Source organism: Amphiura filiformis, chromosome 4 (assembly GCF_039555335.1).
Source record: "Amphiura filiformis chromosome 4, Afil_fr2py, whole genome shotgun sequence".
Taxonomy (NCBI): domain Eukaryota; kingdom Metazoa; phylum Echinodermata; class Ophiuroidea; order Amphilepidida; family Amphiuridae; genus Amphiura; species Amphiura filiformis.
In genome coordinates this window covers 69,954,957-69,972,362 of record NC_092631.1, presented here as the reverse complement: position 1 = coordinate 69,972,362, position 17,406 = coordinate 69,954,957, and the positions used below count along the sequence as shown (strand labels likewise).

General features: G+C 36.6%; 2 protein-coding genes across 4 annotated transcripts in view; both read right to left on the bottom strand.

Annotated features, from left to right (window-relative positions):
* LOC140151312 (uncharacterized) overlaps window positions 1–17,406 on the bottom strand; it is a 67,437-nt gene that overhangs the window by 30,392 nt on the left and 19,639 nt on the right. Inside the window, exon 1 of one of the 3 annotated variants that reach the window (XM_072173611.1) lies at window positions 32–185. The exons of the other annotated variants lie outside the window; for them this stretch is intronic. Coding sequence (XP_072029712.1) covers window positions 32–104 — 73 coding nt within the window. The 5' untranslated portion in view covers window positions 105–185. Of the gene's footprint in view, window positions 1–31; window positions 186–17,406 lie in introns of those variants that run through there. 3 annotated transcript variants of the gene reach the window in all.
* On the bottom strand, window positions 3,365–15,921 carry LOC140151315 (uncharacterized). The gene is made up of 5 exons (XM_072173612.1): window positions 15,344–15,921; window positions 7,718–7,936; window positions 6,019–6,183; window positions 4,422–4,575; window positions 3,365–3,975 (listed from the first exon to the last, which is right to left on the bottom strand). The coding sequence occupies exons 2-5, from the start codon at window positions 7,917–7,919 to the stop codon at window positions 3,912–3,914; spliced, it is 585 nt and encodes a 194-aa protein (XP_072029713.1). The 5' UTR covers window positions 7,920–7,936; window positions 15,344–15,921; the 3' UTR covers window positions 3,365–3,911.

The following is a 17,406-nucleotide window of genomic DNA, read 5'->3' as shown; positions in this document are numbered from 1 at the left end:
GTGAATAGAACCTAAATATAAAAACAGTTACCTCTTAATTTTGAACACGACATTTTGCCATTATCATTCTGCTTGTGTTCCTCACAATGCTTAGTGCAGCCCATATGGGTTAGTGTGTCCGAGACCTCAACGCATTCATTACAGAGAGCGATACAGTCCACCGATTTGGAGTTTGCAGAGTTGCAAAATATGATGAAAATACCAGCAACTAAGACGACTAGATTCATCTTCATCTTGGCCGCGTTATTACCTGTAATATGGTGTCATGAATGTGACATTCATGGATTAATGATTCCTTTTAAAACAACCCCTTTAAAGTTACTTGGTTGTTGTGAATTCTGCAACGAATACAGAAACTGATACTTGGTATCCAGGTTTTACTCGGATATTTGCGCCCGGAGCCGGCGAAAAATGTTTAATTCAGACTAATCTAGCCCCAAATGAAGGCAAATTGTGCAATTTTTCCCTATTTTGGACGAAATGAGGGATATTCGGGCCAAAAAGGGGCCCCAAAAATTCTTGGGGCCCTGGGCCCGGGCCCATCTGACCCAATGGTAAATCTGGCCCTGGAGATAATAAAACTATGTCTGGTTATTTTAAGGTTAGCAACAACTTTAAACTGTTGCTATTTGGTAGTTCACAGCATCTTGTGAATGGCAGTGAGCTTTGGCAAAAATTGCATTGCTCAATTCATAGCGAGCTTGTCGAAGAATTCAAATATCACAGATATACTTTTGCAGGTCATGTGATTCTTGAGTTATGTTGTAAGGATCGTGAGGACGAGAAGTTGCATGTCAACAACGCCTTAGCGAAATGTGGATACCCCAAATGGGCTCTCGATAACGCTACACAACCAAAACTCGTGGGCGACGTGGGCGAAAAACACCCATATAAAGGCCACGTACTACTGCTCCCCTACATCAAAGGCACCTCTGAAGCTATAAGAAGGCCCTTGAGCAATTACGGGTGTTAGCGTGTTCTTGAAACCAACCCGCACAGAATGGCAAATCCTTGTGTCATCCAAGGATAAGACAGACAAGAAGGACATTACAGGTCTGTATACTACATCCCGTGCCAGGGCAAAACTGTAACTGGGCAGTACATGTACAAAGAAGAGAAGCCTATATTGGTGAAACTGAGCGCTCTTTGAAAACACGGTTTTATAAACATAGGAGGCCTACTAGTAGTACATCATCAGATGTCTCAAACCACATTCACATCGAATCTCCTGGACTTAGACAGTTCACATAATCGACAGGGATATTAGGTGGTTCAATGTGGAGTCAAAGAAGCTGTTCACATCAAAGCCAAACAACCATTTCCCAGCAAGAACTGGGTCGGTTCAAACTTCATGGATTCTACGGGTCTGTTTATATTATAGCAGGTCAAAGGTCAAAAAGATCACGACCTGATATACTCACTCACTCGCTGATGAATACCATTTGAAAATTCCAAGGTAGGAATTATTTCCTTATGTTTGGATCAAAAGTTTAACTTGATCAAAATCATCATAATTTTCTTATTGACTTACTAACTGCTTTACAGTGTCGGTCGCGATACCTACCTGATTTTGACAATTTGGTTGCGACTACTACAATGCTGTAAAACGATATGCAAACGTTATATGTGGTTGCCACGGATCAAGCAGCTGCGCATTTCAAATAGTAATTAATTCAAAAGTATATCAACCCCGTCCCAAAGGTAAAATGATAATTACCTAACATAAATAATGTAAATAGTTTGATCACGGGTTGTCGATCGTCTTCATTTCGTTCATATTGGTTTTCATTGTTGATTTGCGTGGATTAACTTCTCGCTAACGGGTGATTAAATGACTATAATAATTGTGTTAAATAAAGATAATGATCAACATTAACGCAATCAAGGTCGTTGGATTGCATTGACCTACGTTCAAAGGATAAATAGAAGAAACATACCGACCGAAGGCGGTTATACTAGTAATGGAAATACAATAGATTACGTAACGCATTGTTCCTTCGCCGCCGAATTGATATGCCGACAGGCTATTCATAAATATGGTATTATTGTTTCGAAGAATAGAGGTTCTGCCATTAAGCTGGTAACTAAACGCTTTACACAGTAGGCGAGCATCAAAAATTACCACAACATAGTTATGTGTAAGCGCACATGAGAAAGTGGTTCCATAGTTATTATATAGCCCAAAGGGTATGCTTGAGTTGGCCCCATTTGGTCGCATACACATGTAATTTCAAGGCGGCTAATTTGAGTAAAACAAATGAAGACGCGATAGACGATTCGCCCACAAGCAGCTCAGCAGTAATGCATGGTGGGGACGAAAGACATGTGTCTCGCATCCCAGGGACTGGACTTCAGATCAAGTTCAGATCAAGTTGTGATACTGGTAATAATTGGGTAATAAGTGTAAGCTAGTTGACCAACCGGCTTGTTATGTGATATGACTTTTTTCAACCTTAATTAAATAAGTCCCTATGTTCGTTTTTTTTATTTCACCTAGCTTCAGCTCAATGAAAGTACACTGATGTTTCACTGATGTCAAGTTAAAAGGTATAAAAATTAGAAAGTAAAATGTTTTTATAGTTACCGGATTTAGCTAGTTGCTGTATTTAGAATTAGAAGGGTAAGTTTTCATTTAAAATGTAAATCCGTTGAATTGAATTGAATCATCATTTTATCTACCTACACATCGTCGATGAAACAGCTGGTTCACTGATGTCAAGTTAAACGGTATTAAGGGTGCACAATAGTCCCCATTGACTTTCTGTACAAACAGAGGGCGGGAAAACGTCATTTTCTTGACTCCAGAGCGAATAGGTGACAAGCAGCAAGGACATTTTATAAACATATTTTATCAAACAATAAAAGGAGTTGTTTGTATTAAAAGGTTGAAAGAGTAATTTCCAGTTACTAAATAGCGCCACCAATTTTATCATTAACAGATACATTTTATATCCGAAAAAGCTATAAAATGCTATAAAGGTGAATAATTTTGTAAAAGAGTGAAAATTAAAGTTGAGAATGACTCAAAAGCATCTGTATTCATTAGCATGATATCACAGTTAGCTGTTCAGGCCTAAAATTTAGTTGTACATGATGTTTTGTTTAAAAACTAATAAATGATCCCATCAAACAACCGTACTTTTGTGATTAAAAGAGATTAATTCACAAAACTAACTTGTTGACAGGGTAACTGTATAATATTGTTCTTTTTACACCCACCAACCCCCAAATAAAAGTATGAGCCCAATTCAATAATGTAATTATAATGGCATTGTAATGTAAATTCTGGCAATGTTGGGTGTATTCTAAACAAATTAGAAATAGTACATACATCAATGTTTTATAAGCATATAGGTGCTTTTAATAATTCAAATGTTGTGTTAAATCGCTGTCGCTCGAAAGTGTTATGTGCATGATATAACGATTTTAACTATGCAGTAGTATACTTTGGTATAACGACATCTTTTTGCAGAAAGTGCAATATATCTTCAAAAATAAATAATTATCATGTAAAAACTTGCTTTTTAAAATTTACGACTTTTTTAATTACCGGTGCCATTTTTGTCAAACAAGCACTTTGCGTTAATGTTCCGTTCCAGGTGGTGAATATTAATGATATCATTAAAACCCGCATAATTATTTTCATCTTCTCATTATAAACAAAAGATAGATGAAGTTAATGTTAGTTTCCAGTTGACACTCGCTTGCTAACATTATACAGTATGTTTATAAGAAGCTTAAAAGATAATAAATATGTCTATAATATTTTAAATAACACGCAATTATACAGGATAAAAGCATAGGTTGATTCCACGCAGTCCCACAATAATGTATACAGCAGCCACCACCCAACATTTCAGATTACGACTCGTCTGCAGAATGAGACAGAGAATGAACTTTGTTGTTTTTCATTAGAAGTATATCTCGATGAAACGGAGCAGAGTGCCTTTGACTCGCTTGTAAACATACTTGTATCTGCAAAAAGACAAAAGCACAATTAACATGATTTATCTCCATCTCTTTCCAGGTAGATCGGTATACTGAGCAGTCCTTTTGTTATTACCATGCATTAAAACATGTTAAATGAGGCTTATAAATATTGTAGTAGCTGTATGACCTTCGAGATGAGATTTACCTTCAACACCATTCCAACCCACCCCACTACTACTACGATAATGGGCATTCGTTAATACGCCCTGTTCTTTTAGGATGAAAAAAGGCTATATGTCTAATGGAGGCCAGATATACAAGTACTAGGATCCAATCCCCACAACCCGTGATTGGTTAATAGCTCGTAAAAGGAAGGTTGATCATCTTGTGCCGTTATCGTTGAAAAGAAATCGCAACGTGGCGAAAAATGGCGGTGTCAGATTACGGTATTTTTTATTTTAGTACTTTAATTGGCATACTATGAAGCTTACCGTTCTGAGCCAATGAGTGTATCATCCTGGTAGAGATTTGCGATGCCATCTTCCCAAACCATTCCAGTATTCTCACCGAATGCAGTAGTGGTGAATGATACCCGATTAATACTGGGATTGCTTCCGAAATATTCGAACCATTCCTGCTTTGTATCTGAAAAACATAGGATGCAAAAAAGCACGCAGAAAGTTAGAATCTATTACGGTTCGATATAATTCGCCGTTTAATTCTACTTTCTTAAAGGAAACAGCCGGACGATTTTTTAAAGGACATATTGTAGTACTTGCCTCTTGAATAAATTCATCAGGACTGTTCCATAACGCTGTATATTTCTTCATATACTAACCCAAGTTAAACACACTTATGTGCAGACGTTGCGATAGCTACCAGCTATCTTTCTCAATGCTACTGTTGACGTGGTGATCGCTGAACAGCTGTTGTTGATCGCTGTTTGGCAACGGAGTTGCCAGACGATTTCTCCATCAACAGGTCGTCATAGATGTGACTTAGGTTGTACTGGCCCTCGTCTCGGTTCATTGTTGCTCCTTGCTTTCTGATGGTGATGGCCTCCTTTATCCATCTTTTGTATTTGTCACTCTCTTTGCCGACAATCCTTGCCTCCTTCCAATTGATGATATGATTATAATTGTACTTAACATGGTCAGTTATCGCAGATTTATTGATGGTAAATTGCGAAGCTTTCCTGTTGGTTCTGGTGCGGATATTGGTAGCGGCTTTCTCTGCCTCACTTCTATGTTCATCTAAGCATTCCCGAATTTTCTACCAGTTTCACCTATGTATGTGAGATCACAGTTTTGCATGGGATTGAGTAAATGACATCCGTAGAATTTTGCGGCTCACGTTTATCTTTGGGATGGACAAGAAGATTGCGTAAAGTGCTGTGGGGTTTCATGGCCACATGGATGTTATAAGATTTCATGACTCTAGCAACACGCTCGGACACCCCTTCAACATACGGTAACGTCACCAATCCCCTGGATTTTTCACTGTCGTCTTTACACTTCTTTCCTTTTTGCTTAGGAGTAGCCATTTGCTCTTGACTTTTTCCACACCTTAGTCCCGGTATCCACACTGTTTCAAAGCGCCTTTAATTATCTTTTCCTCCTCCTCTTTGTCCTGATCTTCGGTGACAATTTTGTCTTTCCTATCTAACAGTGTGCGAACTACCCCAAGTTTTTGATATAGGGGATGGTGCGATTTGAAGTTCAGGTACTGGTTTGTGTGGGTGGCTTTGCGATAAACGAAAAAGCTTCACGGACCCATCATCGCGGTAAACAATTAGAGTATCTAAGAATGGTATCTTTCCGTCGACTTCTTTCTCGAAAGTGAATTTGATGGACTGTGTTTCATCGACTTGGTTAAGATGGTCAGTAAGCGGTATAACTACGTCTTTGGCTACTACTTCCAGAATGTCGTCGATGTATCTTTTCCATATCCATGTTTGCATATATAGCTATATAATATACGCAAGAAATACGGCTAGAACCGAGGTAGATATGTAGACTATAGGTATTCTTTGGGCATAATCTCTTTGATTATTATACATCTGAAGTGTCAAGTAATTTAAATATTTACCTTCCTTCCCAAATCTAGGTGCTTGTCCATTAGCTACATTTATACAATCGTCAACGAATAACTCTTCAATAATGGTCGAATAATCACCGCTTTTCATCATTTCTGATATTCTGACGTGATTTGCATCAATCTCATCTTCAAGGGAGAGAGCGCCTTTATTCGGTGCTAAAAAGAAAAGGCAATGGGTCATTCAAATTGATGCCAAATGTATACATAAAGATCCGCAACATCGAGATAATCATTTAAAAGATACTTTACAAAAGCCGAAATTGGCATTCAATGATTTCAATGACATTCTTTTTGTTGTTTTTGTTTTTATTCTTAAACAAATGCGTTTTAATTCTCATTTATTCTCATATTTTTGCGTTTTGAAAGTGATATATCCCTTGCAGAAAATCCTCTTACCTAGTAACCATGATGACAGCAGCAGATGTATTACTTACTTTCTTTGGGAATGAACCTTTTACCCTTACCACTAGACCGTGCGGGGAAGTTATAAAATAATAATGATGCTTTATTATCAGTACTCATCATGATTAGAATGCTTAAATTAGATTCTAAGGTCTGCAATACCAAATGAATAGCCAAAACATCACATTATACATTAAATAACATCGGAAAGCTCTTACAAATAAAGAGCTTATTTCCAAACCGTGTTAAGTCCTATTACACACAAGTTAATAATAGGCTTTGGCCTACATGTAATTTTTATATGACTCTTGTAAATTGCCGACGATCATGGTCTTGCCAATACAGTAAATTATATTATCCGACAAAATTATGATGATTGAGGGTGTCATAACCCCATACCCCGCCCCTTTAGTAGCGGCCCTGAGTGTATACAATACTTAGTACTATTGAGCACAGCTTGGTGGCTTTTATTAATTCTTAGTCGAAGAAAAAAGTGTTTCACATAGGCCTAAACGTTGAATCTCGAACTATTTTAAGCGTCGTATTTTAGTTTGGGATGCAAGGTGTTTTGTGCAAGGATTGTTTTATAGTAGAGAAAATCACATTTTGTATTTTTTTTATAAATCTGTTATCTTTTAAGACTAGTTTGAGAAAAAATGTGGTTAGTTCTGGGTTAAAGATACTGTGTTTTGTGTCAAAATGGGTTTAGTCCATGCCAGAATTTTATGACAAATTATAAAAATTTGATATTTTTCAAATGTTTGATATATAACAGTCCTCGAAGTAAATTATATAAATCTAATGATATATTCTAAAAGTGTATGTAGCAGAAAGGAAAAGCCGACGGTCAATTGAAAATTGTAACCTTTCATATTGAAGATATGGATTTTTTCCCCAAAAGACCTAATTTTTTTTGGTGTTTTGGGAAAAAAATCCATATCTTCAATACGAAAGGTCAAAATTTTCAATTGATCGTCGGCTTTTCATCCCACCTACATACACTTCAAGTATAAATCATCAGATTTATAAAGTTTACTTCAAGTACTGTTAAATATCAAAATATCACTTTTAATGATTTGCCATAAAATGTGTATTAAATTGCGAATTTCAAAAATCAAAATTATTTGATATCAGAATGACATTCTTCGTATTTAGAATGCAATTCGATATGTCTGATGTGCTCTGATGTCCCAAAATAAATACTGTCCAAACGTTCATACCCCAGCCCTTAAGGAATATCTGATTGGAAAGGTAAAGGTGAATAGAAACTAAATATAAAAACATTTACCTGTTAATTTTGAACACGACATTTTGCCATTATCATTCTGCTTGTGTTCTTCGCAATGCTTATTGCAGCCCATATGGGTTAGTGTGTCCGAAATCTCAACACATTCATTACAGAGAGCGATACAGTCCACCGATTCGGAGTTGGCAGGGTTGCAAAACATCATGAAAATACCAGTAACTAAGACGACTAGGTTCATCTTCATCTTGACTTAGTTATTACCTGTAATATAGTGTCATGAATGTGACATTCATGGATTAATGGATTCCTTTTAAAACAACCCCTTTAAAGTTACTTGGTTGTTGTGAATTCTGGAACGAATACAAAAATACAGAAACTGCAGATACTTGGTATCCAGGCTGTATCAAAAGTATTGTGATCCACCAGTTAGTACTTTGTAGATTACTGTTTAATACGGCAGATCATCAGGGCCGGATTTGCCTTTTTGGAAGCCCTGGGCCAGGCCAGAATTCGGATGACCCAAACTCACCGTGAGGAAGGCATGTACACTCAAGTGCCCCGTTTTGGTTTGAATATGAGATCTATAATAGTGGTGGTGGAGAGGCAAGCATATAGGTTTTACTCGGATATTTGCGCCCGGAGCGGGCGAAAAATATTTAATTCCGACTAATCTAGCCCCAAATGAAGGCGAATTTTGCTATGCAAAGGGCCAGTGCTCGCGAAGCGCGTAAGTTGGGCAATTTTACCATATTTTGGACGAAATGAGGGGTATTCGGGGTAAAAAGGGGCCCAAAACTCTTGGGGCCCTGGGCCCGGGCCCATCTGGCCCAATGGTAAATCTGGCCCTGGAGATCATAAAACTATGTCTTGTTATTGTAAGAAGATCCAATGTTGCATTAGTAACTAGTAACTAATACAATTCAGGGAATGTTGGTTCATAAAACGTTATTTTAAGTGGCTGAAAATAATAATTTCCTCTAATCACCCATTGATCACAAACTAGGAGTCATCCGAACTTTGTACCATAGGGCTGACACTGTGGTCACCAACCACCAGGATCGTGAGGACGAGAAGTTGCATGTCAACAACGCTTTAGCGAAATGTGGATACCCCAAATGGGCTCTCGATAAAGCTACACAACCAAAACTCACAAAACGAGCGACGTGGGCGAAAAACGCCCATATAAAGGCCGCGTAGTGCTCCCCTACATCAAAGGCACCTCTGAAGCTATAAAAAGGACCTTTAGCAATTACGGGTCACCCAAGGATAAGACAGACAAGAAGGACATTACAGGTCTGTATACTACGTCCCGTGCCAGGGCAAAACTGTAACTGGGTAGTACAAAGAAGAGAAGCCTATATTGGTGAAATTGAGCGCTCTTTGAAAACACTAGTCGGGTATCTACAAGGTTTTAATGTGCATCCCCCCAATCAAGGTCGTTGGATTGCATTGACCTACGTTCAAAGGATAAATAGAAGAAACATACCGACCGAAGGCGGTTATACTAGTATATGGAAATACAATAGATTACGTAACGCATTGTTCCTTTGATGCCGAATTGATTTGCCGACAGGCTATTCATAAATATGGTATTATTGTATTGTATTGTATTGTTGCGAACAAATAGAGGTTCTAACTAACGCTTTACACAGCAGGCAAGTATCAAACAAAAATGACCAAAACATAGTTATGTGTAAGCGCACATGAGCCTAGTGGTTCCTTAGTTATTACACAGGAAAAAAGGGTATGCTTGACCCATTTGGTCGCAAACACATGTAATTTCAAGGCGGCGCGCCGTGCCTAAAATAGTTTGTGCGGCTAATTTGAATAAAACAAATGAAGACGCTATATATCACCTGACGATTCGCCCACAAGCAGCTCAGCAGTAATGCATGGTGGGGACGGAAGACATGTGTCTCGCATCCCAGGGACTGGACTTATACGAAGTTCAGATAAAGTTGTGATACTAGTAATAATTGGGTAGAGTAATTAGAAAAAAATATAAGTGTAAATGTGTTGACCAAACGGCTTGTTGTGTGATATGACTTTTTCAGCCTTATTATTAAATAACTCCCTATGTTCGTTTTTTTTTTAAATTTCACCTAGCTTCAGCTCAATGAAAGTACACTGATGTTTCACTGATGTCAAGTTAAAAGGTATTATGTTTAGAAAAATAAAAATCAGAAAGTAAAATGTTTTTATAGTTACCGGATTTAGCTAGTTGCTGTATTTAGAATTAGCAGGGTAAGTTTTCATTTAAAATGTAAATCCGTTTAATTGAATTGAATCATCATTTTTATCTACCTATACATCGTCGATGAAACAGCTGGGTCACCGATGTGAAGTTAAACGGTATTAAGGGTCCACAATAGTCCCCATTGACTTTCTGTACAAACAGGGTCCTGGAAAACGTCATTTTCTTGACTCCAGAGTTCAGTTCTTCAAAACTTACGCTTTCTACCAGTTGAAGGTCAGATAAAGACATCCAGCGTAGAGAACATATACGGAGTCCAGCATTTGTTCGCAAAATATTACCGACTAGATCACATTATAGCCCATACAGCTTACGCCACCTCACAAATAGCTTGGTGTTTATGAAATGTAACACATTTTGAAAGCTTAGTCAAATTTTCATGGACAATCTATTCCCCAGGCCTAAATGAGGATTAAATATGAATCAGGGCCTAATAGTTGGGTTTAAGCCTTTTCTAATCACTCAGTACATTACTGACCAGCTTTTCTGTTGTTATGCATAGTTGCGCTAAAAGTCGAACGATACATGTTGAAATCAGTAATTCAGAGACCTTTTTGTTATGAAATTCATTTTCTCGGTCAAATATAAAGCAATAATTTATCTTCTTTAGTGATGTCAATTAAAAACCCAGATCAGTAACCCAGTCACCATCAGTTTGAAAAATACACAGAGTCGTCGTGTAGAAAGCTCACGTAAGTGAACAATTTTTGAACCAATATAAAGACATAGTGCTTGGATATACCTTTTTAAAAAAACACTAGTTCGCTAAAGAAAGATATTTTCCACCTCTGTAAGGCACATCGTGTGGATCTACATCTCATAATTATTGTTAAGCTCCAAATTTGATAGAAATGTCGTAGTGGTAAAAGTAATAACTTAATACACACCCCGTGAACACCAAGGCGTAATTCGTTCTGTTTCTCCTATCGTTCAGTTATTATTACGATTGACATACCTATATTGATGAGCCCGAAGTTGATTGATGGCCCTTTTATGGAACACGGTATACGGTACTTTTGTGATTGAAAGAGATTAATTCACAAAACTAACTTGTTGACAGGGTAACTGTATAATATTGTTCTTTTTACACCCACCAACCCCCAGATAAAAGTATGAGCTCAATTCAATAATGTAATTATAATGACATTGTAATGTAAATTATGGCAATGTTGGGTGTATTCTAAACAAATTAGAAATAGTACATACATCAATGTTTTATAAGCTTTTAATAATGCAAATGCTGTGTTAAATTTCGCTGTCGCTCGCATGATATAACGATTTTAACTATGCAGTAGTAAAACGACATCTTTTTGCAGAAAGTGCAACATATCTTCAAACATAATCAATTATCATGTAAAAAAATACTTTTTAAAATTTACGATTTTTTTACCGGTGCCATTTTTGTCAAACAAGCACTTAGCGTTAATGTTCCGTTGCAGGTGGTGAATAGTAATGATACAAACCCGCATAATTTCATCTTCTCATTATCAACAAAAGATAGATGAATTGAATTGCATTCTGAATACGAAGCATGTCTTTCTGATATCAAATAATTTTCATTTTTGAAAATCACAATATAATACAAATTTTATGACAAATTACAAAAATTTGATATTTTTCAAATTTTCGATATATAACAGTCCTCGAAGTAAATTATATAAATCTAATGACATATTCTTAAAGTGTATGTAGCAGGGAGGAAAAGCCGACAATCAATTGAAAATTTTGACCTTTCATATTGAAGATATGGATTTTTGTCCCAAAAAGCCCTAATTTTTTTTTGGTGTTTTGGGAAAAAAAATCCATATCTTCAATACGAAAGGTCAAAATTTTCAATTGATCATCAGATTTATAAAGTTTACTTCAAGTACTGTTAAATATCAAAAATATCAATTTTTAATGATTTGCCATAAAATGTGTATTAAATTGCGAATTTCAAAAATCAAAATTATTTGATATCAGAATGACATTCTTCGTATTCAGAATGCAATTCGATATGTCTGATGTGCTGTAATGTCCCACAATAAATACTGTCCAAACGTTCATACCCCAGCCCTTAAGGGGGCACACAGGATCACTCAAAGTAGGAATTTTTAAACATTATTTTGTGTTGTATTTTTAAAAGGAATGATGATAAGTACATAAAAGTATACATTTTCAGAAAGGAAATGACACAAGATTCAACAAGCACGGCAGATTTCTGCAAAATGAGCAGTTTTGAGAAAGCGTCAAAATTGATTTTCCATGCCAATTTTTTTCGGTCCGCCATAACAACTTACTCAAAATATCAAAATGGACGAAAATTACATATTTGTGTTCTAAAGACACGCATCTAGAAAGTGTTTTCTTAAATTTTTGTATTTTTTCTTCGTTTTAAAAATATGGGTCAAAAAAGGTCAAAATTTGACTTTTTTTTCAATTTTGACCAAAATTTGAGATAATTTAAGGTATATTTTCAAAACGAAGAAAAAATTCATAAATTTTAGAAAACACTTTCTAGATTTGTGTCTTTAGAACACAGATATGCCATTTTTGTCAATTTTGATATTTAGGGTAAGTTGTTATGGCGGACCGAAAAAAATTGGCATGGAAAATCAATTTTAGCACTTTTCTCAAAAAGTGCTAATTTTTGCAGAAATCTGCCGTGCTAGTTGGATTCCTTACATCATTTCCTTTCTGAAAATGTATACTTTTATGTACTTATCATCATTACTTTTAAAGATACAATACAAAACAATGTCTAAAATTTGCCACTTTGAGTGATCCTGTGTGCCACCTTAAAGGTGAACCTCATTGAAAATAAAGTTATATATCAATGGAAAGCTTATGATGTCAGGATATTAAAATTATTTTTTCCGATTTTTTGATGGCTAATAAAGCTGAAAAATTAAAAAATGATTGAATTTTTGGTCTTTTTTAAGGCGCCCAAAAAGCACCCAAATCAATCGTCTATGACCTTGGGAATGCTCGTGACGTAAGCTCAGGGTTCGCAGTCACGTGATCCTACTCGGAAACATGTAAACAAGACTTGCTTCCTGTACTTTGCAAGCTGTCCGGCAAGTCTGATTTTCACAATAAAGCTTGAAATTAGAGGAATCTTCAAATTGCTGGTTCCTTCTATATATATTAGAAATAATAGAATTATTTTCAACACATAAATTATCCGTACATTTTTGACAAAATCAGTCATAACTGGCTGGGTATAACTGGGTAATTGAGTTTGAATTTCGCGCTGGGACCAATCCCATGCGCAAATGCTGCTACCGTTCATGTCATGGACTGAATAAACATGATCGAATAACAAATTAAATAGTTGTTTGTGACATTCCCTATATATTCTTGATTCATTTAAAAATGTCTGATTTAAAAAAATATCGCCTTGCAGTAATTAAAATTAATAAAAACCGCCGATTTCATCAAATCCAGCCCATAAAAGGTTTTCATATTTAGCGTATTGCGGTAATACATTCTTTCCACACAATCGCATCGCGATTGAAAGAAACAGATACTCGGGCAGATACTTTATTATAAAATAAATACAATTTAGGCTTAGTATGCCGTTATTTGATGGAATTCTGAAATCTGAATAAAATTAAAATATTGTCACTTGTGTCATGATTCTTTAATGATAGTACAATCAGTGCACGGTACTGAAAAAGTGAAACATTCATGTTTTATGGGTTACCGAACACGATGCGTAAATTGCTGCTGAATTGCAGGGACGGATATGCACAAACACAGCGACTCGCTTCGGGGCTTCGTCCTCCGTGTTTCATGGGGTGTTTCAGCAGATTTGATCAATCGTTCCCTTATATTTGGAACATTTTTTGCTGATGAAGTAGCAATAAGTTGGAAATATCAGAATGTGAATATCAAATCGGTCATTTTGTCTGCAAGTTCAGTACAGTCGCGGATACTGAACACTCGGCGTAGTGAGACTCAGTGCAGTCACTGAGCTCATCCCGTATGTATCTATACGAGTTCGCCTATCATACATGACCGGCCATGACTGGTTGTAAAGCTAAGAAATAATTAAAAATCCTGTACATGTACCTTATTCTATTCCTTCATTTTCTCATTGTGATAAGTTCATCTCAACTTGGTGTGACGATCTGTACTGGTAGCACTAGCAGTTATTTTTTGTAATCTGTTTTCATTCCGGTTCTTCGGCGAATCTTCGCTCTTCGTGCTTTACAGTAATATTCCCTATGCATATCGTGGATGGCTTGGCCTATCCCAAATCACCCCGGCCAGCACTTTTCCCATTTTTAAATCCACACACTTTATTCAGGAACTTCATTCTTAATTTGATCATGATATTTCCTTCATGTTATTCTTATTTTATTGACGATAGTTTTCATGTAAAGTAAGTTGACTATGACTGAATTCGTGCATTTTTGGCCCGATGCATGCCACAGTAATACACGGACATTGTGTTTACAATCAAACCCGGAAGTAACTGTGTGTCCCTGGGCTGACGTCATCAACGAAAGCGCCCAATTTGAACGATTTCGTTTTGTAATTTAGGGGGGGGGTGCCAATATCCAATCTTTGCATGGAGATCATGTCTAGCCTGGTACGCTATGCAAATAAAAAATATTCTTTTCTGCTTCCTGACATCATAAGCTTTCCATTGATATATAACTTTATTTTCAATGAGGTTCACCTTTAAGGGGTGTGTAAATGTTTTAAAAAATTGTCCAGAAACGAGATAAATTTGCCATGTTTGCTGTGAATTTTTGCCTAGCAATATTGATCACAGGTTCAAAATTGATGGTGCATATCAATGACCAAACTCTCTAGTTTTATGTTTGAGCATGGTCACTTGTGTAAGGTCTTAGGAAAATATGTAAATAGGCTTGTATATTTGATGTTGCATATCAGTTCCCGCGATGCGATTTCCTGATATCTATACATTTTGTGTGTTGAATACTCTAAAGAAAGAATTATAGTACGTATTTCCAACTTTTGAGCACAACATATGCCTTAATTTATTTTGTCAATGCTGACAATTCAATGCGATTTCACACGCTTGGAAAAGTCCACGATCATGTCAGAAATTAATATTTTGTTCTGGGTCTGATTATTCGGACTAGGAAAAGTCTATTTTCATTTGATATTTTGTCAATCTAAATTCACAAATTATCGCACTTTTTTTAACGAAAAAGACTTTTACGAATATTCAGATAAGCATGTATACCAAATTCATGTGTGCATGTTACATGTTTCCTGTCAAAATACTTGCGCTAAGGACATGGATTGCTGCATTTAGCATCCATCAACCGAAATATTTTTAGAGAGCTTTTTAGTATAAAGCAGTGGATTATAAACTTGTCAATCAATTTGTATATATGAAATTTGGCACAAATGCTATCGGAATACTTGCTACATCTTTTTATATAGTTGTTACTTACGATTATTAAGTCCTCTTCGAATAAAATGATATTTCCGTGAAAGATATGTGCAAACGTGTATACATTTCCAGCGCCACGTATTTACAAACTAGAAGCCAACAGTTTTGCCAATATCAGATCAAATTTCTCTGACAACTAAATCTCAATGAACCACCCAATTCGTTAGCATTAATAGCGTGATTACTTTTGCCATGATATTAGACATGTTAGAAGTGATACGAGTTAACACCCGAACTACATGTCAAAATTCACTTGTGTGTTCTAAATAATTTGTTTTATATCAAACTGCTTTGATTGCGCCACGGTGATAAATTCCGCCCAAAAGTACTCAAAGAGAACGTACCAGTGCAATAAGTACTAAGCAATGAAGCACATCTACGCGCTGGTCTCCGGACAAAGGAATCGAACTAGTGTTTCAGTCTATTATACCCCGTTCAATAGAATCTTGTGATCAATCCGTATAGACATTACTATCCATGTATCAAAGTGATGTATATTTGGTAGACATTAATATCAAGTTCTGTTGAACGAACTAAATGAACATTTCGCCATAGCGGACAAATTACATCATACACAGATCTCTTTTGTCCAGTATCACATTGAGTATGGAAGTCAATAAAACTTTTCATTCATATTGGGCACCTGTTTTACAGAAAAACATAAATTAGTCCAGTTGTGTGTAAGTTAAAGAGTTTCATTATGATAATGTGTTATACAGGCAGTGTACACCGCTTGTATGTTGTGAAGCTCCAAAATCTTTCTTCTTTCTTAGGTCGATAAAATGCTACTAGTGTCAGTCGCTTACACCGATTTTGACCATTATTATGTTTTGATGGATCCGAGTTGTGATAATATTGGATCCAAAACATAATAATGATAAAATTGGATGCTTTACGCCCAATATTTATTGGTCTCGCTATGAGTTATAAAATATTAGACTCGACAACGTCTCGTCCAATATTTTAAAACTCATAGCTCGACCAATAAATATGGGCTCAACCGATCCAATTTTATATCAAACTTGGTCACAAGAAGCACTGACCCAAGCTTAATATAAGTTACACATAGATAAGGGCCAAGGGTCATATAGGGGTTTATTAGAGATAATTTTGTGACAATCTTAAAAAATGCTACTCCTCCCTTAAATTACATGCTATGACCACCAAACCACCAAACTTGACCACCAAACTCGATACCTATTAAAGCTTTACATAATGGGGAATAGAAGCCTAATGCACATTTCCAAGCTTTCTCATAATGCATTTGGAAAATGATGGTAAATCGCATTTCATCTTATGTGTCCGGCTGTGCGCTGTGGCGTTTCATCATGCTTTGACGTTTGACGTATCGAGCTGCAATTTCTAAAAGTGGCAATTTCGCACAATTGTTCAAGAGTTTATGGGTACGTACGTGCATGCACCACCCCTCCTTGTATAAGGGGGAATGCTAATGTACAATTTTGATGCTTTCCGACAATTCAATGTTGAAATAATGTTGAATCATATTTTATCTTGGACCCGGATTATTGTGAATGCTACATGTAGTTTCAACTGATGGTGCAACAATGGTGAATACCTTTTGGTATCAAATCCCGGGGGGGGGCACTCAACTTTGGAAGTGACGGTATGTGCCTGTCAATAGGCCCCCTCTTTTGAAGGCGACTCTACCCGATGACCCCCAAGTCATAACCGATGACCCCCTTTTTTTAGTTGCTGCTACCCAATGACGCCCTTTTTTTGGTTGCGGCTACCCAATGACCCCCTTTTTTCCTAGAATAGCATCATCAAAATGCAACAAAATAATACCGAAACTTTCATAATTTTGCTCCATTTTTTCAAAATTTGCTACCCGATGACCCTTTTTTGAAATCTTATACTCAATGACCCCCTTTTTTCAAAATATTATACCCAATGACCACCTTTTTTATTTTGTACCCAATGACCCCTTTTTTAAAATAAGGCTTTGTTACCAATAGGCCCCTAGGCCTACTCGCGACCCCGGTAGGCACATACCCGTCACTTCCAAAGTTGAGTGCCCCCCCCACCGTCTGTATTCGTGGCTCT

Excerpts from the sequence above, each read along its gene's own strand:
- LOC140151315 (XM_072173612.1), bottom strand. The coding sequence starts at position 7,919 with ATGAAGATGAACCTAGTCGTCTTAGTTACTGGTATTTTCATGATGTTT. Across the intron at positions 6,184-7,717 it reads GTCGTGTTCAAAATTAACAG|CACCGAATAAAGGCGCTCTC; the intron begins GTAAATGTTTTT and ends TTTTCTTTTTAG. Across the intron at positions 4,576-6,018 it reads ACCTAGATTTGGGAAGGAAG|ATACAAAGCAGGAATGGTTC; the intron begins GTAAATATTTAA and ends TATGTTTTTCAG.